A 25,812-nucleotide genomic window follows, 5' to 3' on the forward strand; every position below is an offset into this window, starting at 1 on the left:
CTCTTTAGACCTGATTGAGCTTTTGTTCCATCTGAGCTAAATGTGCTCTCTGTGTGTGTGTGAGAGAGCAAAAACAGTGTCCAGACAGACAAAAATGGCCTGAGTGACTGTGTGTGGGTCTTGTGTGGGAGTGTGCAGGTCTCAACCAGTAAATAATAGTATAGCTCAACTATTAAATAACAGTAGAGCTCAACTATTAAATAACAGTAGAGCTCATGGAGTGAGCATTTGAACACTCTCCCCCAATCAATGGGCATGCACGCACACACACACACACACCGGGGCAGAAATCAACCTTGTCATTGTTCAACCAAGGAAGCTACAACTGTGTTAGCAACAATACCCTCCTCCATAAAACTGTATCAACTGCATTAGTAATTATACCCTCCTCTGTAAAACCGTCTCAACCTGAAATATTTCCTAGGACTAGTAACATTAGCAACCTGTGCTGCAGAGTGAAAGATGCATTGACCAATTAAAAGCATGAAGGTGTATGTTTGTGACATCGTTCAGTATAACAGCAACACTGACCAATCAAAAGCATGAACGTGTATCATGTTTGTGACATCATTCAGTCATCATCATAAAACACCAACGGTAGTGCAAGATTCCTGAACACACTATTTTTTCCTTCCTGCACAGCCATGCACACCACTCATGTTTGGTGTTGGCCTAATGGTGCACTCATGAGCATCAACATTACTCAGTGCCAGACTTGGCTGTACATCTTCACAGTGCTTTGTGACCTCCTGTAAGATAAGTTGCCGTTTAGATATTTACTGGACAAACAGTCCTTTGGTGGCCAAACTCTGTCAAAACCGTTCTGTAACCTTTTCCATTCTGATGAACCCTTCTTTTCACTTCCATATGCTGATGAAGACCAGACTTTGACAGGTAAGACACAGAAGGAAGGACCTGCTAAACTCACACCAGATCTCCATCCTGACTTCACTTCCCCTTAAGGAACACTTAACTAATTAACTTATACTGAAGGGTCACACATTTTTATTACAAAGAAATGTAATATTGAATATTTGATCAATAAATGTAAACGCTACAATGATTTTGTGTCATATGTTTAGTTATGTTCTTTTTACCTAGTTTGTGGATTACCTTAAGATCTGATCACGTTTCAGGTCAAATGTATAAACATGTCAGTTAAATGCCTTTTTGTCACTCATTTCCACTGCTGACATGAGTATAAAAGTGCTGGAAAAGCTACACACTCCAATACTGTCATGACACAAAATTGACCTTTGCAAAACAGAAGTCGTGATATGCAAATGATCCTAATTTTCTGATCGGGTGCTGTATCCTAACCAATCACAGACCTTTCACATCAGTGTAATGTGGGGTCTTGATGAACCATAACATTCACGATTCAAATCACAAATACTTTGGGTCAAAATATGTCAGACTTTAATCTTGCCATGGCTTCTCAGTGTTTACTAATACATGGTAAATTACATCTCAATTACAGCAGGTAAAGAAATCATGAAAATGGATCCAATTCTGGCCCCATTCTTTAGCTGCAGGAGGGAACTTTCATAGGTCATCTGTGTTGAGCCATCAGCGATGCTCCACTGTTCGCAGCACTGGACCCAACCGTGTCTAGTGAATCTTTAATACATCAGGACTGTCAACACTGCTGGAATAGCAGAATTATTTTGTTATCACTGCACTGACCTGGACACAGAAGCTGCCAATGCCTTTAATCACCATTTTAATCTTTATAGCAAATAAATCACTTGCTATACTATTCAAGTTTTTTTTAATTATTTTTACTTTAGTTAATTAATTTTCTTTTTAAAATATTAGGCCTTTTTCCTCTCTTTAGCTGGTCCAACTTTTGGTGCATCTCTAATGACCAGACACAGTGTAGGGGTGTGATTTCAGCACTCAGACAGAGGTGTGTGAGTGTGTGTCTCTTTCTCTCCCTCACACACAACCAGGCTGGGGGTTCTCAGCTGGCGTATGGGTCTAATTTCAGATGGCATTCATTTAGGACACAGTGCTGTGTTTGGCTCAGTGCCATGAAACTGAAGTTAATAAAAAAGGATTTTGTCATACAGCAGACAGGTAGACACCCCCTCCCCCAGCACGGCACACACACACACGCACACACACACACACACACGCACACACACACACACACGCACACACACGCACACACACACACACGCACACACACACGCACACACACACGCACACACACACGCACACGCACACGCACACACACACGCACACGCACACGCACACACACACACACGCACACACACACACACACACACACACACTACTTCACATGGCAGACAGATTGGTGTTATTGCATAACGACTTTTGGGGTTTTTACATCATAATAATGATTGGTACAATACTAACATCCGGTAGCTCAAAGATAAACCTCTCCCTCATCTCTATCTCTCTCTCTCTGCCCAGCTGTCAGCTTTAAGCTTATATCTGTATAGCAAGAAACCCAATCACACAGAAAAAAGCATGATCTAAAATCTTTGGATTAAAGTCAGAAATAATCTATAGTCCAATGCTACAGTGTTGCTGAAGTCTCTCTCTCTCTCACACACCCCACACACACACACACACACACACACACACACACACACAGAAGAGAAAGAGGAGACAGAGTGAGAGAGAATGGAGAAGAGAGGTCAAACTACCAAATGCCCACAACAAAAAATGAGTTTGACACTTCATTCTGTACGCCAGACAATATGATTATTTCCAAAAGGCTGTACTGAGTCACTCTATATGACTCTATTGACTTGTAAACTGATTCACTGATTATGATTCATCTTGTGAATCACTCGTGTCCAGATGTTGGGCTACACAAGGCACCTCCAGGGGTATTCACTCCACACCGCTTGGTTTCCCAACCAGCCAGTCTCTTCAAATCTCCATATTAGCCATCTATTATGCTAATCCATCAAAGGGTCTTAATCCAACAACTGATACCACAGCCAGAATAAGAGAAACTAAAAAGCACTCCATCAGAAAGACAGAGCAAGAAAAGAAAGGAAGAAAGAAAGAAGAGTAAGAGGGGTTCACACTTTTCCAAACATTATCTTGGTCCGTTCAGCCAGGGGTTTTCTCCAGAGCAGCTAACACATCCACATCCCTCAGTGAGGCAGACCCTCCTACACCCTCTCTTAGAGGCTGCCCACACACACTGAGAGACAGACGTACAGACACACAACACACTCTGCCACAATGCAAACAAATGCACCCAAGTAATCATTTAGCCTCAAACGATGTTTTACCTTTGAGGACGAGATTATCAGCCTAATGTTCATAATGCATTGCGCCACGAGCCCAGACTACGTACAGAAGCCCAGTCTGCAACAAACCTTCAAGAACCTCCCTCGCGAAACCCTACAAAACTCTCGGATTTACAGAAAGTTGAGAAACCACGACGCATGCAGCACAATAAGCGAAAGGCCCACGCTCTCGCCTATCCGGAACAGCTGCTCGCGATGTGACCCAGATCGCGTGCACTCCCAGATTTCCGATCAGCTGTGCAGGACGCGTGAGGCCAGCGTAGACCGGCGTCTGATAAAGTGAGCAAAGTGCAACCGAGCAGGGAAAACCCGAGCCAGAGCTGCTCCGACTGAGTGGCACTGAGTGGACATCGCTGGTAAAATAACGAACTTGGAGAACTGCGCTAATATCTTCGTGTCCAAACACGGCAACGCACAAAGCCAAACAGTCTGCAGTAACTAACACACACTAACACAGCTGCGGGAAACTCATGAGCAAGATCACTCATAACGAGAGAAACTCCCTTCTGACTAGAGTGACATTTCAACATGGAAGCGAAAGCCAGGACTGGCGTATACCTTATAACCGGCGTACAAGCGAGGTTGCTTCCAGTTTGGCCCGTGCCAGTCCGTTTCTGATGTCTCCTACTGAGGCTTCTGGCTGGCGGTCAGGTCCGTCCCTTGCATCTCAGTGGACATGCAGCTCCTCCTTGAACTGACAGTATCAACTCTAATCTACCATAAACCAGAAAACGACACGGTCTGTCCTCGTGCAGTGGATCACAAACGCACAACACGAGAAAGTAGGAGCGGAACGGTTTGGAAAACGATCAGCACACGAACTGCGCGATCCGGTTTGGCGCGATGGGTGCGCGGTGCAGGAGAGTGGAAATATCGCGAGCTACGAAAGTAGGTCAGTCGGTAGCGCGGAGCTCTAACATCATTAACTACGGTCTCCACCGGGCATGCAGAAAGCGAGAGGTGTGTACGGGGCAGTGTGGACCACATCCCTATAGTTTTAGTCTTATTTATGACAGAGCAATAAAATACAGATGCCTCTTATTCAAGAATTAATGAAACATCACAAAAGTGCACTAAAAGTTTAAATATTATACAATTTAATTTCGTTTGGAAATAAAAAATATTAATGGTGGTTGCGGGGGGATCCAAATTCAAATGTGTCCACAGGCTACGCCTGGCTCACGTTCAGGCAGCTGTCTACAGTCTGGGGTAAAGCTCACACCATCACGAGGAAACCAACCCAAGATGAGGAAACTTCAGTGCACTTCACTGAGTAGTCACTTAGCTCAAACTATCAGTAGAGGAGAAAACAACACATCTGGATATCTATCCCCAACACAGACCAGTGCAGCTGCAGATATATATATATATATAATTTATTTATTTACACACACACACACACAACACTGAAGAAGATTCCAGGTGAGTAAGTGCAGTGTGCTGTAGTATGAGATTCAAAAGCACTTTGCTTGCACAGCTGATGAAGGACCTCTGTCAGAAACATCCTGTTTCTCTAGAAATCCTCCAACATGTATGGAACACAGAACATTATGTCTAACATGGGTGCTAAAACAGACATTGATTGGTTTAAGGTGTGTGTGCATGCATGTGTGTGTGTGTGTGTGTGTGTGTGTGTGTGTGTGTGTGTGTGTGTGTGTGTGAGAGAGAGAGAGAGAGAGAGAGAGAGAGAGAGAGACTGACTGTTATTGACTGTACCTGATCTGTAATATCATTCAGTGATTCTAAAGAGGGATTTCTTCCTCTTTCTTTTCATCCAGCTTTGATGTTCTTGGTAATTTTGCATCAAAGCTGGATCAGTCTAGAGTTTTACACAGTGACACTGTTGAATATAGGTCACTGGAACAGAGGAGAGAAAGATAGAGTGCATTTATTAGCTTGTATGCACAGCCAGAATAAAAGTGACTGACTCCACCTTTGTGATATGAAACAAGCTCTTTATATTTACACATAATTAGTTAATTATTAATGACATTGTAAATGACTGTGTCTAAGACTGCAGTAGTGACATGTATGGAGAAACATTTCTAACAGCAACTGTTTAAAGGTAGTAAAGTTGACTGTGATACTAATAGATTTTGGCTGTCAGCCCTGGAAACCTGCTGTAGTTTAGACTGACTGACAGACCTGCAGCATTTACACTCATGTTTTCATCTCTATTCCTGACTGTCCACTAACTGAACTGTATTTCCTTCTTTTAGAGCATCCGGTCACCTTTTTGTTCAGACAGTATTGCTGAGTCATTGCTAAGGGTTGTTTTGTATATAGAGCCCCACCCCCTGCATGACTGGCCTGCCCCTCCAGTGACAAGTCATTACTGGGGGTTGTGGTTAGCCAGCAGGAACCTGGTTATACTCTACAAAGGGAGTTTACAGAAGCCGCACTTCACTTAGGATTATCCGCAAAAGCGTCCCACTAATAAAATCCAGGTGCAATCTGTTCCTCCTAACTCAAACCAGGCCATAATAAAACAGAGCAAAAACCGTCCGAAGAATCTGAGGAAGGTCCAGGAAGTACTCGTAAAGCTTTATGAAGAATATCAATCCATTATGAGGAAAGGAAACACCTCTAGTGTTAAGAAAGCCAGACAGGCACCCTGCCAGAAATCTGCAGACAAAACAAGTCGCCAAGATCTACGGTAGCCTGCGGAGTTCAATTATAATTTTCTTGCATTACCGAAGTTGTCATGATTTCACTTCTGAGCAATGAGGTAGGGCGTTTAATCATAGTAATTCGTCGTTTAACAAGTTGTTAGCAACAAAGGGAACAGTTTGGTAGGCATCGTCTCAGCCTGGGAGTGCTTGCATGCGGAAGTCTAGATTAACGCTGCTCTCCTAGCAAAGACCTGGTCTATTCTACAGGACAGACTATGACGACCATTACATCTGTTTTTCCAGAGAGACTTCTTGTCTAATCGTGTTACCCAAGTACTCGACACCTTGTTCCTGCTGTGGCAGTGGCATTTGGTCAGAACAGGCATCAAACTCCCATGTCTGGAGTGATGGTGTTAGCCTTTTACCCTTATGGGCATGTTGTCCACTAACAAATGTAACTAATTGATAATGAAATTATAAACGTGTATCTTAACACCTAGAATTTAGCTCATAATGATTTACTGCTGTAAGAAAAGTCAAGTGTTTAAGCTCACCAATATTTATTTGTAATTCGCTCCCGTGAGTTTCAGTACCTGTGTTAGCCTGGTAGCTAGTTAGCATCGTCAGCTGCACGTGAGTGTGTCAAAGAATGACTTTACTTAGCTTTAGATTTACCTACTCGACTCATTAAAGTGCTTCACTTAAAACACAATGTACAGATTGTGTTTGCAAAATTCTGCCTTCAACTTCATACCCTTCACATATAGTTGTTTCCATTTTGGACCAAAAAACTCTTGTTTTATGTTTCATGTTGTGAATGGTTTGGCATAACAGTCTGTTTTTTACGGGGAGCGGAGGAGTGGCTTATCCATGTAAACAAACAAAGAGAAACAGATGGTCTCAGAACAGTTTTTCAAACGGGTTTTGTTTACTGCTTATGTTCTACATATTTCACAGTTTATCTGAATTAGTCATAAAAGGGGGTAAAATCTATTCGTGGACCCTCAGCTCACAGTGGTGAACCCTTACTGTCACGTTTCAAGACATGCCTAAATTTTGACCAAACTGACTGACTTATTTGTTGGATTATGTGAATGCTAAAATATCCACAGAAAACCAAGATCTGGCTTGGTCAAGATGTTCACAACACACAAAGGAAATTTGTGATTTGTTAGAACACTCAGTGAAGCAATGGCAAATACAACAATACCAGAAGCCCATACTACCACTATACCAGAAAAACACAATACCAATCAACAAATTATGCAGTCTTGGCCTTGCTCACAAAAAAAGACATCACATTCAAAACACACTGTTCTGCTCAGTAGAAAAACAGTGCTTTCCTGATATGTCCTGTAGGGGGCGGCAGAGAAATCTGCTACAGCACGATAATCACGGATTGGTTGGAAGAATCAAGCTATGTTATGGTACACCTACAACAGAGTTGAAAAAAAAACAACTAATCACAACTCTCACATCAGTAACACCACCCTACTAGCCCACCCTTCACCATTTAATCCTACTAGCCCACCCGTCACCATTTAACCCTACTAGCCCACCCGTCACCATTTAACCCTACTAGCCCACCCTTCACCATTTAACCCTACTAACACTGCATCTCACATTGGCTTTCTGCTTCACTCATGACCTCAGCTGGAACTGCATGACTGAACTCACCAGCTTGAGCTGTTGGTTTCCAGAAGCAGCCTGCATGGAAAACCTTCTTGTAAATGTTTGAGACTCAGACACAGTCTCAATAGTTAAGGCTGAAAACCTCTCTGTACAGTCAGGCATTTTATTAACTACATCTTATGTAAAGTGGGGATCCATGTGCATTGAGAGTTGAGTTTGTTGACTGGGAGCTGCAGAGTACTGATGTTCCAGGGTGCCCTCATGCCTGTGGTTCCTTCTGGCTCGTTCCTTTTAGCTGTGCTGCTAGAACTACATCTGCTAGAGTCCACCATTGTACATTATATTTCCCTAATTTACACACCCTCATACCTGGACATGCCTAATAATCTATTCTCTCTTTTTGCCGGGGTACACCTACTCCTGATATTATGTTACTACTGAACCTCAAACTGTCTCAGCTGCTGTGGCTCCTCCCACCACCCCCGGAAGCCCCCTGCTGTTATTCGCCCCCCATGACCCAGCTAACAGTGACCCACCCAGCCACCTACTTCTGTTGCCCTGGGCAGACTTCTCATGCCAGGTTTTGGACATACCTACACTCATCAACCCTAGACTAGAACTTCTAGAAAACTGGAATAGATGTTAACTGATTATTTCTTCTCATTCCTTATTTTGTTCTTTATTGTTATTATTGTGGTGACCATTGTCAGCCAGAGGAGGACGGCCCCCCTTTGAGTGTCGGTTCCTCTCAAGGTTTTTTCCTCATGCTCTAGGGAGTTTTTCCATGCTGCTGTTGCCCTCGGCTTGCTGGGGCTATTGTAAAAAGCACAATATAAATACAAGGAACCGATTCAAGGAACATTGACTACACAGTGGTGAGCTGAGTTTGTAAATTTTAAGAGTTACACTAAAATATGAGAACTGTAGCTCTGGCTTTACATTTAATCAAGCTTTACACCTACACTGTAAGAAGTGAGGGAGCATCAGACTTTTACATTTAGGGCATGTAGCAGACACCCTTATCCAGAGTGACTTACAAAAGTCATTTACTCATAAAATGCATCCTTACCAGTACAGTAGGTTAGAGTCAAAGATACCAATGAACTAGAATACTGTAGAAATACAGGGATCAATGCTGATGCCTAGAAGTGCAAAACACGTATCAGCTCTATAACACAATAAGTGCAATAGCAAACAATACGCTACAATAAGTACTAGAGTTTTAGTTAGTCAACACAGGAGCAGGATCGGTGGTCATTTAAATATTCCGCAAATAGATGGGTTTTCAGTCTGTGTTTGAAGACTGCAAGGGACAGAGAACTCCATGTTCATCTTCCATGAGACTCGAACCATGGTGTTTCAAGCCGAGCCGTAATTGAGGTTAGAAGTATTGGAGGTACAGATCGGGCTTTGACCATTGACGACATCATGTATGAAGGGGCTGGTCAATTTTTGGCTTTGTAGGGGAGTATCATGGTTTTAAATCTGATGTGTGCAGCTACTGGAAGCCAATAAAGGGAGCGCAGCAGTGGAGTAACGTGCAAATTTGGGAAGATTGAAGACCAGTCGTGCTGCTGCATTCTGGACAAGTTGTAGAGGTCTGATGGCTCTTAGAGGAAGACCAGCAAGTAGTGAGTTGCAGTAGTCGAGCTTTGAGCTCACAAGAGACTGCACAAGCACCTGGACAGCTTCCTGTGAGAGAAAGGGCCGGATCCTTCGTATGTTACAAGGAGAAATCTGCAAGATTGGGTTAGATTAGAAACATGAGTTTTGAAATAAGTTACCAGACTGAAAACTAGCATACTACCTCACAGACTGTACCAGACTGAAAACTAGCATACTACCTCACAGTCTGTACCAAACTCATACTTCTACTATATCATATATATGATAAGTATATGATATAGTAAGAGTATATGGTATAGTAGTAGTATATGATAGAGAAGCATATACTGTTGTACTATAAGTATAATCATCTAATGAGGATCTTCCTAATCATCTCTCATTAGATGATTAGATGATGTGTGTGTGTGTGTGTGTGTGTGTGTGTGTGTGTGTGAGAGAGGGAGAGAGATGGGTGTACTGATACAATGAAAGGATGAAAAAGAATGAACTAATTAATGATGAGAGATCATAATTAATTTGGCTATTTTTTAATTTAACATGCTTTTTATCACAGTGAGGGTGAAAAAAATCTGGATAAGAAACACAGAAGGGGAGAGACAGAGAGGGCTGTCTGATTCCTTAAATAAAAAACGCCTGCATTATTAGTGTATAACTTATCACTTCCCGTATTTAAATCAACTCAAGGTATTCTTATGACAATAAAAGTGTTTCTTGGTGTTATTGACTTGCACTGTGTGTGGTGAGAGAGAGGAAGAGTGTGCATGTTGGGATGGTCATCTGTGATTCATTTCTCCATTATTTATCTGTACCCATAACACACTCCCCAAGTGAGTATGTATGTAGGTCACTCCCAAACACAGGATTATACTACAGCAATCATTCACACACACACACACACACACACACACTTTACTGTTCTCTACCTACTGCTTACTGTCCTTGTTACCATGGTAATCCTGAAAGGCAATATTGTTGTTTCTGTGGATTAGGATGACTCAGCACTGTGGTTTTCTGGCAGAATACACACACACACTCTCTCTCACACATGTGCATGTACACATAGCAGAATACACGCGCACACACACAGTCTCTCTCTCTCTCTCTCACATACACACACACAGCAGAATACACACAAACATGCAGACACATACAGATACACGCAAAATAGAATACACACAGCCGAATGACATGCGCGCAAACACACACAGAGTTCCTAAAAGGACAGTGATGCCTTAATAACTGATATTAAAATTAATAATAATATTATTATTAATAAACAGATATAATTATAATAATTATATTATAATGCACAGCTATAATAATAAACAGATATAATAAATCAGATATATCAGATATAATACACAGATTATAATAAAATACTACTACTAATAATAAAACGAATATACAGATATAATAAACCAATATAATAAAATACTACTACTACTACTACTAAGATATACTACTAATAAAACTAATAATATAAATGATATAATAATAATAATAATAGACGGTGTGTAACGGCGTAACCTTGTGTAACCGCATCATCGTGTGTAATCGCGTGTAATTGCACATGACAGTGCGTAACCTGACTGTGCGTAATTGTGGCTCTGGATTTTGGACAGTGAGATGCTTTAGCAGATGACTGCACAGCCATTTCTATTTTCTAATAAAAACTGGATTATTTATAAAAGCCACATGGTTTTGAAAACGGGGCTCATTTTCTCAAAACACTACACACACACACACCACCTCAGATCTTTTGCAAAATGATACACTTCATATGATTTTCATAGGGTTCATACAAGCTGATCTTATTCTGTTTGAATCCGTTACACATTGCTGTGCTCAATCTAAAACAATTTTATCATTTCTGCTTTTCTAAATGATATAGTCTGAATTTGATTTTTTCAGTGCCTGAATAAAGTAACATGACACACAAGACCAGTACTGCACACTGATTTATTTACATTGTCCACATTGTAAAATCAAGCATTGCATCCACACATGACCAACAGTTGCATTTTGTGGATAAAATCAGAACAGAATATATAAAATACATAAACAAAGATATTTGTGGAGACATAAGAAAACCCTAAACCCTAACCCCTATATCCCTAAAGCCTTACCCTATAACCCTAAACCTTGCATCCCTAAAACCTAACCCAAGGTTGTGTGTTCCTGTACTAAAGATGTGTAAGTGTGAAGTCTGATGCTTGACCCTAACCCCTAATTGCAACCCTTAACCATAGCCCCTAACCCTAGTTTCTGTACTGTGGCTCATGAAGACCTGTAAGAGTGGAGTGACGTGGGATACCTAACCATAACCATTCCCCCCTAACCCTAACGCCTTGTCCACAGAGAGTTACAACAATATTGTGATACATATAATAAGATGATATTCGGAATTTAAAAGACCATAAAAATCCTCATGAAGATGTTCTCAGCCTGGTTCAATAAACAGAGACAAGAGGTCAAGAGGTACGGGACTAATCAGATCATGCTTCTTTGAGTAAATAATATCGGCAGAGCGCGTGCGTACACACACACACACACACACACGTCCATCAGCACTGCAGCTAGGCCTCTGGGACACAACAAGCAGTCACACCCCATACACACGTGTGTACCTCTCACAGCAGAGCTGACATTTTAAGGCAAATATCAGTGAAACACTTACACACGCACACACACTCACACTTGTGCATACAAAACACTCGCACATACATACAAAAACCTACATGCATACGCACATACTACTTACATGGTGTGTGCGTATGCACTTACACACTACTTACATTTGCGTTCTGTAGCTTACACTTGGATATACGCACACTTGCACTGTGCTTGTACGTATGTAGGTGCGCGTGTGCGCCCAGATATCATTTCATTGTAACAGGATGACGGAGATTATCTTGTATACTGCATGCTGGTGAAAATAAGGTGCAGACCTACATGTCCTTATAAGAAATGATGAACTACAAAAAAATAATTTAAGATTGTACGTTATTGATCAGACATAGCTACTATTAGCAATGATAACATTATGTGCTATATCTTAGTAAATTCATAAAGAATGTCGCAGACATTGGAAGTGCATCCTAAAAAAAATGACTGAATATTTACTCATATACTGTAGGCTGATCAGTGGATATTGAGAAGGTAACATGCAGCCTAGTGGTATGATGTAGCCACGTCGTTGCCGCAGTGCTACAGGCTACATAGTGTACAACCATAATTTCTAATTTAATTAATGCTGGAATGTTTAAGCATTCGTTAGCACTGGGAGTGTACTTCAAAATTTGCTTATATATTAGGCATAAATAACAGACAATGTTCGTTAATAAACTGGTGTGGATTCAATTAGATGTAAATGACTTTAAATAATCTATAATCTTTAAACATATCTAGTATACCCAGACAACCCAAAGCTCTCTGATGTTACAGCGGGAGGAGGAATTAGCTCACCGAATTAGTCATCAACCCAAAGTGAAACGCACATTGTTTGTGTCGGGCTTTTCCGGCACCTCTGATTGGCTCTCATCTCTGACTGACACATTCTAAGAATGCAGTCCCAAGTGATGGCAACATCAGGACCAAGAAACACAAAAGGGCTCAGGAAATACCAGGGGCTGAGAGAAGAGCTGGACAAGATGCAGTAGGTGAGGGAAACCGTGGTTACCGTGAAGCACTGGGGGGATGCTCAAACAGATCCCAGTGGTTACCGTGAAGCACTGGGGGGATGCTCAAACAGATCCCAGTGGTTACCGTGAAGCACTGGGGGGATGCTCAAACAGATCCCAGTGGTTACCGTGAAGCACTGGGGGGATGCTCAAACAGATCCCAGTGGTTACCGTGAAGCACTGGGGGGATGCTCAAACAGATCCCAGGAACAACATCCAAGATTTCCATCCAGACGAGTGCAGTCCTAACAGCCAAGATACTATACAGGACCCTCAAGCTCCCAGATCTCTGGTAGAGGCCCCGAAGTTGAAGGGGGAAAAAAGAAGCCCACCCGTGTGTGTATGAGCACCGCCTGCACTATCTTTCAGAAAGATTGGTGTGCATGTGTTTTCTTTAATCACTGCTGCAAAACAAAAGGAAAAAGTCTTTTCCCATGATTCAACAGAAGCTGAATGTAATTTTTAGTTGTGCGGTGTGGAAGCCCTGAACTCTGCCCTTTTGGGTGGGGATCAACCCTGAAATGTAGAGATCAGAAGAGAGACCAAGAAACAAAAACAGTTTTTAGGGAAGCTTTGAAAAGCTCAAGACTGGTGAAGATTGAAAAGTGCAAACTGCAATGAAACCACAAATCATATCTCTAGTCAGTACATGCTAGCGGGTGTCATCATATCTCTAGTCAGTACATGCTAGCGGGTGTCATCATATCTCTAGTCAGTACATGCTAGCGGGTGTCATCATATCTCTAGTCAGTACATGCTAGCGGGTGTCATCATATCTCTAGTCAGTACATGCTAGCGGGTGTCATCATATCTCTAGTCAGTACATGCTAGCGGGTGTCATCATATCTCTAGTCAGTACATGCTAGCGGGTGTCATCATATCTCTAGTCAGTACATGCTAGCGGGTGTCATCATATCTCTAGTCAGTACATGCTAGCGGGTGTCATCATATCTCTAGTCAGTACACGCTAGCTGGTGTTTGTGAGCATTAAGCAAACAGAATCAGTGTTGCTTATTTTTCTTTCGTGCCATTTTAAAATAGAGCAATGTTTGTTATGTGTAAAAATATAAAATATAATATAAAAGAAAAGAATGCATATAAGGACGTTAGACGCATGTCCCCTTGATGGGGGAGGGGAGCCTGCTAAGATGCTAAATCAAATGCTAAAGCTAAATAAAGTAATCGCAAATATCATCAATATTTGAAGTCTATTAGTGTTGGAAAAAACTGCTCAAAGTGTCTCAGTAAAACTGGTCCGGAACAGGAGAATATTTTTGAATGGAAACAGTGAGCAAGAAATCTAACCCCTCCCCAAACAGCCCCAGGTCACCATGACAACAGGCACACACAACTGGGAGAGGTAACTGAGCTGACAGGAACTTAAATAGTGAAGGAAGTTTTTGAGAGGACCCACCCACACTGGACAGTTGATAGCAGCTCAGACCCCACACATGATGAAGAGCACTGAAGGAACTGCTGTAGAAAGAATGGAAGTAGGAAAAAGCACAGATCACCTGAACTTGGTCAGCTAATAAGTCCAAATACTTCTCTACCTTCACTCTCTCTCTCTCTGTCTGTTATTCTCTGCTCTTTCTGTCTCCACACCCCTTTGAGACAAATGAACTGACACAGGGCTCAACCATTAACAGCAGATCTTGCAGAGAAAGACTGTTCTTAAAGAGACAGCACTCCTCTCCACCTGTGCTGGTCCTGTGGTTTCATTGGCCCATTTCTGCCTGGCTGGTCACTTCTCCAAGCCTGCCTGTGAGCTGGGGCTTAGTTTGCAGGCCATGACCCAGTAACCCAGATTCACCCATACAGGGTCTATGTAACACCAATCTTAGCCAACACACACACACACACACACACACACACACACACACACACACACACCTTGGAACATTAGTCAGATCCTTCTGTCTTAATGCGATCATGTAAAGTCATGTCTGATGACCTCTGGCAGTTGGTCACCATGAAGCGCAGGTCTAGGCTCATGGTTGCAGGTGGAACAGGTTTAAACAGAACTCCACAGCTACAGACGAGATCAGCACCACAGCAAACCCAAGTGTAGACTTTACAGGACGCAGGACTGTATTATACAGCAGAACTGAACATACTGCCTGTGGTAACAGATAAAGTACACAGCATATCTTGTCATCCCTTGGCTTCAGCTCAGTCCAAGAGGGGAATGAGAGGTTTAGCCAGTAATAAGTGTTCAATGGCATCTCTCTGGAAATGAGGGGCACAGTTTACTACTACAGGACCAAGCAAACAAGTCAGTGAGTGAGCACTTGAAAAGATGTACCAGAAATACAAATAAATCAAAATACATCAACATCTTCCAGTTGAAAGGTACTCAAGTTATGACATGTGAACCTCAATTACAGCTAAATGAAAACCTTCTCCATGTCACTGCAGACACCCATCACATCCACACCTGACGTGAGCATTCGTACGGTGAGAAGATGTTGAACTCACCTGCTCTCCTTCAGTGGCGAGAAAGCAGCAGTATTTGAACCCTTACGGCTGGTCATGGAAGCAGCGCATTTCAGAGTTTCTCCAGCAGATGGTGCTGCATCTCTGACAGTGGGTGCAGCCAAAACTAAATGAACACTATACATCATACACCTCACTATACACACTACTGAATTAATCTATAGTACAAAAGTTGAAACCTTTAAAGTGAAACAGATGACATGTGACAGGTAGTTTTAGTCCTGTACACTTTTGGCCCTGGGTAGTTTTAACCTGGAACAGTTTTGGCCCTGGGTAGATTTTAATTTAAAAGGTGAAGGCTACTAAAGGCAAAAGCAAACCCATGTGTCAAAAACTACACATCTACAGCAAAATCTGCACTGAGAGCGACAACAGTGGGTCATTTAACATCATTTACATCATTTATCTGACACTTTTATCCAAAGCAACTAATGACTGAACACAACTTGAATAACTGAGGGTTAAGGGACTTGTTTAGGGGCCCAACAGTAGCAACTTGGCAGTGATGGGACTTGACCAATTACAAGTCCAGTATCTTAAGCACTGAGCTACCACTGCCCTCTGTTACCACATTGCCATCCAATAACCAATAAGCAGATAAGCCAGTCAAAGTGAGTAAACAGATGTTTACATTTTTCCATCACTGAGCTGAACTGTGCAGAACATCCTCAAGATGTCACTACTACTACCGGACCATCCCACCACCTGGAAATCCTTCATACGTGCAAGACTGCACACCCGCCTCCCGATGGATAATCCATGCAAAATTTGTACAAGATTCCAAAATACAACCAACAGGAAACCAAGCCAACCCTCAGCTCAGGCATGTTCTTCTCCAAGGAACTTACAGTGAAATCCGATATCTTCCCAGTGTTTGTATCCAGGGTTTGATGGAGTTTCAGTCAACAACAGCACCCAGTGGAACTTCAAACCCAGTTAAGTTCATCTTAGACAGAACGTTGCCTAAGCAAACAGGACACACTAGTGAACCAGTCACCATCAAGCAGCAGCAACTCTGGCCTAAAAGGGTATGGCCTGATTTCTTTAACAACCACTTGTTTGTCTACTGGCAAGAGTTACATTTATGGCATTTAGCTGACGCTTTTATCCAAAAAACATTTACAATTATGACTTGCCCAATTGAGGGTTAAGCGTCTTGCTGAGGAGTCCAACAGTGGCAACCTGGCAATAGTGGGCCTTGATCTTCAAACCTCATCATTCGTGGTCGCGTGCCTTAACCACTGAGCTAGCACCACCCCCAAAGCACTCACGCTCAGAAATCTATCCATCCATCAAAACAGTCACAGTGTCAGTCAAAGAGCTGTGATAGGTTAAAGTGTCAAAGCTGGAAAGTGTAGATGCCCTTTCATCTTGAAGTTCTGGGAAGGTCCAGAATAACAACCCTGCACAAAAGGAAGGTGAAACAAAAATTCCTCAGTGTTTGCAAAAAATAAAAAGCAATAAAACAGTAAAATGATTGTTCTTAATGGCTGATGGTGAAACCTTTTGCACCGTGTCTCAGAGTACCACGAGCCTTTGTAACGGGTCCATCCTTACGCGCGTGCGACGAATTACACATTTTAACAAGCGGTTTTGGCCTCGCTCCAACAGCGGGGCCTGCTGGCGGCCACGAGCTGGTCGCGGTACTGAGATGGGAACATACCGGGCTGGGCAAGCCGGCATTTGGTAGCGAGTCTGGAAAAAATCACGCCGTTTAAATCCTGGCTGATTTATACATTTATGCATCATCGATCGAATTACTGATTCCAAGGGCGGACGGGGAAATGACTTAAGTAGCTCTAATTGACAACCATGAACGCTACGAGAAACGGAGAAATTAAAATGAAAACTTCTGACATGCACCGGCGAGCGGATACCACGGAGGCGGAGGCGCAGACAGACACACACGCGCGCGCGCACTGAGAAGTTTTTTCTTAGTGAAATCGAGGGCATGACGTCACTGGAGCCGGCTCCTGAGTCTCCAGTCACGTGCTGCATAACTGACGACGTTTTCATAATTACTTTCATAATTACTTCTACCTTCTGGGTTATTCTCATTAAACCTTTAGCCAGTCTCCCGCGCGGACGCGCTGCTGTCCGTGGCTCCATGAAACACTCCTGTAATGACGTTCTACTTTTGCTTTAGTGGGAAAATCAGAGCAGGTCATCCGTTAGGCGGCGAGTGTGTGAACGTGTCGCCTAGTTTGGTCACGAGCCGAATACCCTGTCGTGTACGGGGTTATTAAATGCCACATAGGCTCGGGCTCATTCATTACAGGAGGCAATGCCGCCCCTGAGTTAAAATAATTGTCCTTTTAAAAAAATCAATATGCACCAATGTTTGGAGCCTACGCCACTAGGAGTAGAACAACAGCCCACCAACCTTTAGGGTTATATAAAACACTCTCACAACAACAACGCCATTCATTCATTTCTAGGTCAGATGACACGGACACGGTGTGGTGCTTTAAAGCTCGCATGCCAACAAAGTTTTATAAAATGATGTCCAAAGCACCGTCCCCGCTTCTCCGCGTGCACCTGGCGCAGATGACACCTTCCCGACACACTTTTCTGCGTATTCTCATTTCCTAAATCACGACAAGGAATGGCAGCGTGTACTCACCAGAGGAAGGCTGAGTGAGCCAGGCTGAACACCGGCGCACGAGACACGCGGCACGCTTCGCTATGTGTGTCTTTACTCGTGAAGGCGGGTTACGTAAACGGCACCGTGTCTGCGCGCAGTGTCTTCCACGGCGCTTTTTTCATTCACTGATGTTCATTTTCCAGCGCACACGCCTCGGTCTTTACGTCACCGCCCGTCGCCGCACCAAAAAAGGAGCTACGGGGAGTGACGACCGGACAGGCTCAAGTTCGGATTCGCCAGAGTCACAAGGGAGGAGCCGCGCGCGCTCCGCGGCGCTCTCTCCGCTCGCGAACGTTTGCGCGGAGGCCAGCGGATGTCATCGGCGGAGAATTAAGGACCGCGCGTCTTCTGCGGCTGTCATTCCGCACTGAAGCACGGAGAACCTATCAAACCCCACGAGGAGCTGCAGTCCGGAGAGCGCGCACAGTTTATTCTTAGCGGAATGTCAGCGCGTGTGTTCCACGGATGACGTGCACGTGGGCAGCTCTGTTATGCAAGGGGCCTTGTTTCATAAGGAAACGCTCCAGCGCACCACACCGACAGGCGGAATTAAACAGCTACGGTTCAGGATGGGTACAGAAAAATATGCTGTTGTCAGCATTACACCATCACCTCACTGTTCTCACCGCAAACTGACTAAAATTACTTAAGGCGAAGTTAGCTTTTCTGTATATTTATTTATAATATTTAGATTTGTAAAAACCCCTCGAACTGCACTGTGTGTGAAATATAAATATACCTGCCTTAACCGCCTTTCTCATTAATATATAGATATCTAATACACAGCGGAATGTACCCGTGAAGTGCGCACCCCGTGATTTGTGTGCAAAGCTAACGGCAGTCGGCTCGTACTGATATCCTATGTAGGTCATGCCATCTGCTTAGATGCCATGGTCAGAGACCAGCTGCGCGAGACTAATATCAGCATCAGCTGTATATACATCACAAACCAGTTTGTCTAATTTTTAAAAATCACCCTTATAAATAGTTGTTAATAATAAGTAATGTAAAAATAAGGAAAAGGAAAAATGAAAAGAATCCATGTTTTTTGCGTGTTGTTTGATTTAATTTGCTTCATATTCCTGCTAAGTTGAGCATTCAGTTAGAGCTGACTCTAGACAGCCACCTAGATGACATCACTGGTTCAGAAGATGTTATGTGGATTGCTTGAAGCCAAATCAAGAACCACAGCTACACACAGACAGCAGGGTGTACAAGAACCACAGCTACACACAGACAGCAGGGTGTACAAGAACCACAGCTACACACAGACAGCAGGGTGTACAAGAACCACAGCTACACACAGACAGCAGGGTGTACAAGAACCACAGCTACACACAGACAGCAGGGTGTACAAGAACCACAGCTACACACAGACAGCAGGGTGTACAAGAACCAACACTACACACAGACAGCAGGGTGTACAAGAACCACAGCTACACACAGACAGCAGGGGGTACAAGAACCACAGCTACACACAGACAGCAGGGTGTACAAGAACCAACACTACACACAGACAGCAGGGTGTACAAGAACCACAGCTACACACAGACAGCAGGGGGTACAAGAACCAACACTACACAGCTGAAACACGCTTTTGTCGTACTCCAGGGAGGTGGTGGGTCCTGATCTGAGTGTGTGTGGTGTGGTGAACGTAGCTCAGGGAGGTGATGGGACACTGCAGATTGCTGTGATGCTGTTGTTGACTCCCTGCCCTACAGAAAAGCACCTCAAACATCATACAATAATCCAGAATCTGGGAGACCTTGAGGAACCAGTACCAGCGCCTTGTCCTACTTAAGAGTGAAAAAGACAGAAAACATCTTTAAGAGTCTGACTGTGAAGCTAAAACAGTTACACAGCGACATGTGTAAAATTAAAATTGGAAACAAACCCAGCTACACAACCCAGACCAAATACACAACCCAGACCAGCTACACAACCCAGACTAGTGTCTGCGCAGCTTTTGAAGTTCCAAGAAAATAAGAGACAGACAGACACACACACACACACACACACACACACACAGAAGAGATGCAGGGAGGTGGGTGTGGAGGGAAGGTCGTCTCCATGACAACAGTCGCTGTGCAGTGAATCACTGCTGGTTACTGATGCACAATCAAAATACAGGAAGTGAGCCCATGCTGTATCCATGGCAACGAAGTGGATGTGTGGGACCGGCGCAGAGAACTGGGTTAGGATACTCACTGATGCATGCACGCGTACAAACACACAGGTCTGAAATGTTTTCCCTTTAAACCTTAGGTTGGTTGCAGCTGCCTCAGTTGCCTACTTTTCCAGGCTTTGCCTATATTTGCACAGTCACCAGAGCAACTGAGTTTAATGTTTCTAAAAAAAACGATAATTTTATACAAATAATTGCTATTTATCTCTATTTTATATATTCTATGTAGTTTACAAACAGCAAGGAAACATGAAGAGATCTACCAGCCTGCAGAGTTTAGCTCCAACCCCACTCCTGGAGATCTATGACACACAAACAGTATGCATTAAACACACAAGATGATAAACTGTCTATTAAACACAAGGATACACACAAACCCACAAAACTTCAATATAACAAACTTCAATATAAACACTAAGCATTGCTTAGAAATACATGTCACAGTAATCAGATTTATACAAAGTCAAATGTACATACCCAAACAACACTACACATTACTCTGTTAAACTGATTTACATAAACAGATACAAATGAAGGAAGATTTAAATATCAGTGGCAATTATAATTATTATAGCATTTTAAAGTTAATATCTTTCAATAATATCTGCAGTAATATCTGTCTGTTTATGTCTGTGAATATCTGAGGATTTCTGTGGATTTGTGTTTGTGTTACTGGATGTCAGTGGATGAGTGTTGATGTTGGTATATAATGCATATTAAAATATCTCAGTAAAATACACAAATTGCACCCACAGTAATATCTGTCAGTAATTCCTGTAATGAGGCAGTGAGTGGATGTCAATAGATGTCTGTGGATCTCTCTAGACATCAGTGTGTCAGTAGATGTCTATTTATGCCTGTGGATGTCTGTTTATGTCCATGGTCTGTGAGGTTACACAAGGCTATGGTCATACACATAATCCCACTTTAAGATGGTCTTCTAGAAGGAAACACAGGAAGTCTGCTATAAAAACACTGATTGATGAGTGTGTGTGTGCACTTGGACACTGTAGGCACTACAGGTGATGGAGGTGTGTTCAGAGTCTCTGCAAAGCAGGAAGTACACTGCACTGATGCCATAAATCCAGGACAACATCTACAGCCTCCACCTACACCCTCCACCCTCTAAAGAAGCACACCTCCATTAAGCTTAACCACAGAGTTCAAATGCACTGAAGCACATTTTATCAACACTGGTGTACAATATGGTAACTATGCACCATCAGCATTAGATCAGGGAGAACTGCAGGGGCGCTAGACAAACATACATGGTAAGTCACAACACACACAGTACATACACAACACATGAAACACAGACAAAGAAACACGGTAAAATAACTCTGAGAGGTTCAGTCAGGATACAAGCTGAGACAATGTGGCCAGGATACAATACAACACACACAATACACAACACACAGAATACACCGAACACATAAATACACAAAACACACAGTACACACATACAATACACGCAGAATATGGTGAAATTCCAACTTTCATTCTCCCACTCAGACATGTGCTCAGAATTTCCACACCAACACTGTTGACTTTCAGCTGCAGCTACCCTTCCAAACACCTCTCATTTCTCTCTCCCTCTCATTTATCTCTAAAATAATAATAATAATAATAATAATAATAATAATAATAATAAATAAACTTCCAGGACCATAACTGTGCAAGAAAAGGTTTGATTTGGAAATAATTTGTGTTGCTATTTGATACAAACTCATATGATAAAAGTATTTTGGAACACAACCATGAACCTGGTCACCTGGCATTAATATTTAGCTAATCTGATTGGGTACGCATTATGAAGGAAAGAAGCTGCCGCCTTCTGCTTCTGCGTAAGACCTGGTTGGGGCTGGGAATATACCAACCAGCAAATGAACTATACCAACCAGGGAATGACCAATTCCAACCAGGGAATCACCAATACCAACTAGGGAATGAACTATACCAACCTTGGAATAACCAATACCAACCAGCGAATGAACTATACCAACCAGGGAATGACCAATTCCAACAAGGAAATCACCAATAACACCCAGTGAATGACCAATACTAACCAGGGAATGCATCCAGACATCCATCCACACAGCAGAACAGAGGTTCTGTATACCACTGACTGCCATGCTATCAATGCCAGCGACGGGTGTGGGCTAGGATGCTGCCAGGCAGCCCAAACCTAGACAGGAGCAACTAAGGGTCAAGGGCCTTGCTCAGGGGCCCAACAGTGGCAACTCAGCAGCACTGGGGCTCAAACCAGCAACCTCCCAATCACAAGTCAAGTACCCTAACTACCAAGCCACCACTGCCCTCCCAACCAGGGAATGACCAATACCAGTCAGGGGATGGGCTATACCAACCAAGGAATGACCAATACCTGACCAATACCAGTCAGGGGATGGGCTATACCAAGGAATGACCAATACCAGTCAGGGAATGGGCTATACCAACCAAGGAATGGATTATACCAGTAAGGGAATGGCCAGATTTTAGTAAATGAAGCAGAAACTTATCTGATGCATTGAGGTGTTGTCCTCAGTGATGTCCTCTGCAGTTCTGTTCATAACCACAGCTCAACACATCCTCAGAACAGAACAGAGCTGTTCAAGGCAAGAATGTCAACAGGTTTTTCTTTATTTTTCATTAAATAAGGGAATTTGTAGTATTGGCATGATGACAATGTACATAAAAACAAACTGAACTCACGCAAATAAATACACATACAAATAAAGCAAATTAAAAAAAAAAAAAAAAAGAAGAAGAAATCTCCAAACTACATCTGAGAAAAAAGACCTCACATAATTTAACATGACATACACCAAATCATAATGATAAAGCGATACGGTCCAAACCCATCCCAAGAGCACAGAAGAAATGGTTCTCAGTTAACCACACATAAACATTAGTTCTTCAGTTTGAACCATGTCAATAATGTCATTTTACTTCATCCCATGACATGACAGTTTCACTCTGGATAATGTAAATAAATGTAAATAAATGTAACTGGATTGTGAACATCAGGACTTTACTTTAGCACTTTAGCAGTGCAATATCTCAGAGGAGGTGAACTACATTTGGAGCTGAGGGTTCCTCTACTTTAGCACACTTGCTCCAGGTTCCCTTCACCTCTGTGAGCTGGGCAGGTGTGTTAGGAGGAAACATCTCTACAGCCCATGCTGTGAAGGGCATTGGAGACCTGGACCAGACACAATTGCTCTTGAATCAGGAAAACAGACAAATTCTACAAGCAAAGACCAGATTCCTCCTTTATGAACACCGTTAAATAACCCTGACATCACCTGAAAGTTTGGAATATTTGTGATTTAAACTGAAACTCTGGAATAATTCTAACATAAGGAAAAGTTTGGAATAACTGTGACATCAGGTGGAAATCTGATGCAACTGCAATAAGGGAGTATGGAGGAAATTCTACTATGATAATACATGATAACACATGATAATACATGGACCAAAACACATTCTCTGTGTTTTTTATTAAAGCTGCAAATAATCTGTCTTCTAAAGAAATGTAAATCTATAAAAATTCTAAATAATTGTTTATTGTCTAAGAGAATAGTTTTTCTATATATGACTCAGATGAGGAGAGTACATTATATAAGCATACTAACCCTAGTTTACTTATCTAATGTTCGTAGTATACTAACCTAAAGTTGAACCAAACACCTGTAGTGTATTTACTACAGAAAGCACATCTTAGTTACAAAATGAAAAACCACCAACCTAAAAGTGTGATGAAATCTCCTCTACTCAACTCATCTTAGCATTCACTCACTGTGACAGAGTAGAGGGTTCTGACTTCTCTGACCTGAACGTCCCACCCGCTACACACCCACACCACTCCCCGAACCTCGGGTGACCTCTGACCTTGCATTAATCACTGGAAAAGGAGTCAAGGGGTCAGCTTTTTTCATCAAACTGAAAGGTTATGACACACAGCACAAGGCTTTCAGCAGGCAATATGCCCTGTATTAGAGGTCACCTGTGGTTCAGTTCAGTGTGTGTGTGTGTGTGTGTGTGTGTGTGTGTGACCTGTGTTTTGGTTCAGTGTGTGTGTGTCACCTGCGTTTCGGTTCAGTGTGTGTGTGTCACCTGCGTTTCGGTTCAGTGTGTGTGTGTGTGTGTGTGTGTGTGTGTGTGTGTGTGTGTGTGTGTCACCTGCGTTTCGGTTCAGTGTGTGTGTGTGTGTGTGTGTCACCTGCGTTTCGGTTCAGTGTGTGTGTGTGTGTGTGTGTGTCACCTGCATTTCAGTTCAGTGTGTGTGTGTGTGTGTGTGTGTCACTTGCGTTTCAGTTCAGTGTGTGTGTGTGTGTCACCTGCGTTTCAGTTCAGTGTGTGCGTGTGTGTGTGTCACCTGCGTTTCAGTTCAGTGTGTGCGTGTGTGTGTGTCACCTGCGTTTCAGTTCAGTGTGTGTGTGTGTGTGTGTCGCCTGTCACTCTGTGTTTTCCTCTGTCCTAACACACCCTAAACACTCTCTCTCTCTCTCTCTCTGCCAATCTCCCTCGTCGGCTCTTCAGTCCTGTTTTCCTTCTCTCCACTGACGCGATCCTTCATTCCACGCCGCATACACAAACAATGCCAGAACCACGTGCACTGTTACCACGGCGACAATGGCAGCGTAGAAGTAGCTGTCGTTGCTGGAATAACCCAGTGATGCTGAGGACAGACAACAGAACCTGGTCATTCACATAGTTCTCAACCAAACTAAATTCTGCCTGCCTTCAGAATTTGTTTCAGACTGTAAAACCTTTGGGTGTGACTGACTACAGGTCAGTGAAAAGGGAGAGTCCTCATGCTAGGAGCAGTGACGCAGCATATCTGAGCATTACAGAACTCATAACATTTTGGGAAAGCCGCCCTGAAGTGTAATTACACTGACATGAGGTGGGAGGACTACCTTCAAATAGATATGCCTTGGATGTGAAGTACAGTCCGAGTGGAAGAGTTATCATCAAAATGGTGTAAAGAAGTAGCGTTTTCAGCACCGACAACAGCGACCCGTCGCTCCTGGAGCAAGAGAGGACGGAAGTAGCGTCACCTGGCACTTGGGTTCACTTCCGGTCAGCAGCTAACTAGCGAGGTGTCTTGAAAGTAACCTGGACCTGAATAATCAGGTTCGCTTGTGCCAGAGCGGGTTTATTTCCATTAAATCTTTGGCCACAGTGACCCTAAGATGTTTATCTTAGCTAGCTAGCTACTCACCGGTCATTTATAAAGTTAAATAACTTGTCTTACCCTCTATTGTCTGCCACCGCTCCGATCTTCGGGTTGGGAGATATATTGTCGTAGTTTTGCATCTTAGCTTTTTAACAGAGAAACAAATTATGCTTAATCAATTCGATACCTACACACGCCAAATTCCTCTCTGCGACACACTGAAACTGCGCTGATTTCCGGGTGTTACCACGTGACCTGAGCGCGATTGCGCGTCTTCTATTTGTGATCACTAGAGGGAGACAAAGCGCCGCTGTAGTCTAGCCGTCTAACAGGCGCGTTATACTATCGAAAATATGGTCCCTTAAAGGTTTGGATTCAGAATACCTTAATAAATACAGTTGTTCAGCAACACCACTTTATAACATTTAACTCTATATCATTAGCAAATCTCTATTACCAAAT

General features: G+C 42.9%; 2 protein-coding genes across 7 annotated transcripts in view; both read right to left on the bottom strand.

Moving 5' to 3' along the window:
* Positions 1–18,638, bottom strand: part of npas2 (neuronal PAS domain protein 2) — a 55,119-nt gene extending 36,481 nt beyond the window's left edge. Inside the window, exons 1-2 of one of the 6 annotated variants that reach the window (XM_081718793.1) lie at positions 17,963–18,638; positions 15,322–16,742 (exon numbers count right to left, since the gene is read on the bottom strand). The gene's annotated coding sequence lies outside the window, so the exon portion shown is untranslated. Of the gene's footprint in view, positions 1–3,851; positions 4,806–5,009; positions 10,539–14,257; positions 14,282–15,321; positions 16,743–17,962 lie in introns of those variants that run through there. The other 5 variants (XM_035527593.2, XM_081718794.1, XM_081718795.1 and 2 more) reach the window with 5 other exon arrangements.
* A 4,152-nt stretch (positions 18,639–22,790) lies between these two features.
* vma21 (vacuolar ATPase assembly factor VMA21) lies at positions 22,791–25,597 on the bottom strand. The gene is made up of 3 exons (XM_026995803.3): positions 25,429–25,597; positions 25,091–25,200; positions 22,791–24,849 (listed from the first exon to the last, which is right to left on the bottom strand). Exons 1-3 carry the CDS (start codon positions 25,488–25,490, stop codon positions 24,707–24,709), a joined length of 315 nt encoding a protein of 104 aa, XP_026851604.1. The 5' UTR covers positions 25,491–25,597; the 3' UTR covers positions 22,791–24,706.
* Positions 25,598–25,812: the final 215 nt, after the last annotated feature.

Source organism: Electrophorus electricus, chromosome 8 (assembly GCF_041902795.1).
Source record: "Electrophorus electricus isolate QZ-2024a chromosome 8, ASM4190279v1, whole genome shotgun sequence".
NCBI lineage: Eukaryota > Metazoa > Chordata > Actinopteri > Gymnotiformes > Gymnotidae > Electrophorus > Electrophorus electricus.

Excerpts from the sequence above, each read along its gene's own strand:
- vma21 (XM_026995803.3), bottom strand. The coding sequence starts at position 25,490 with ATGCAAAACTACGACAATATATCTCCCAACCCGAAGATCGGAGCGGTG. Across the intron at positions 25,201-25,428 it reads GCGGTGGCAGACAATAGAGG|GAGCGACGGGTCGCTGTTGT; the intron begins GTAAGACAAGTT and ends CTCTTGCTCCAG. Across the intron at positions 24,850-25,090 it reads CAAGGCATATCTATTTGAAG|CATCACTGGGTTATTCCAGC; the intron begins GTAGTCCTCCCA and ends GTCTGTCCTCAG.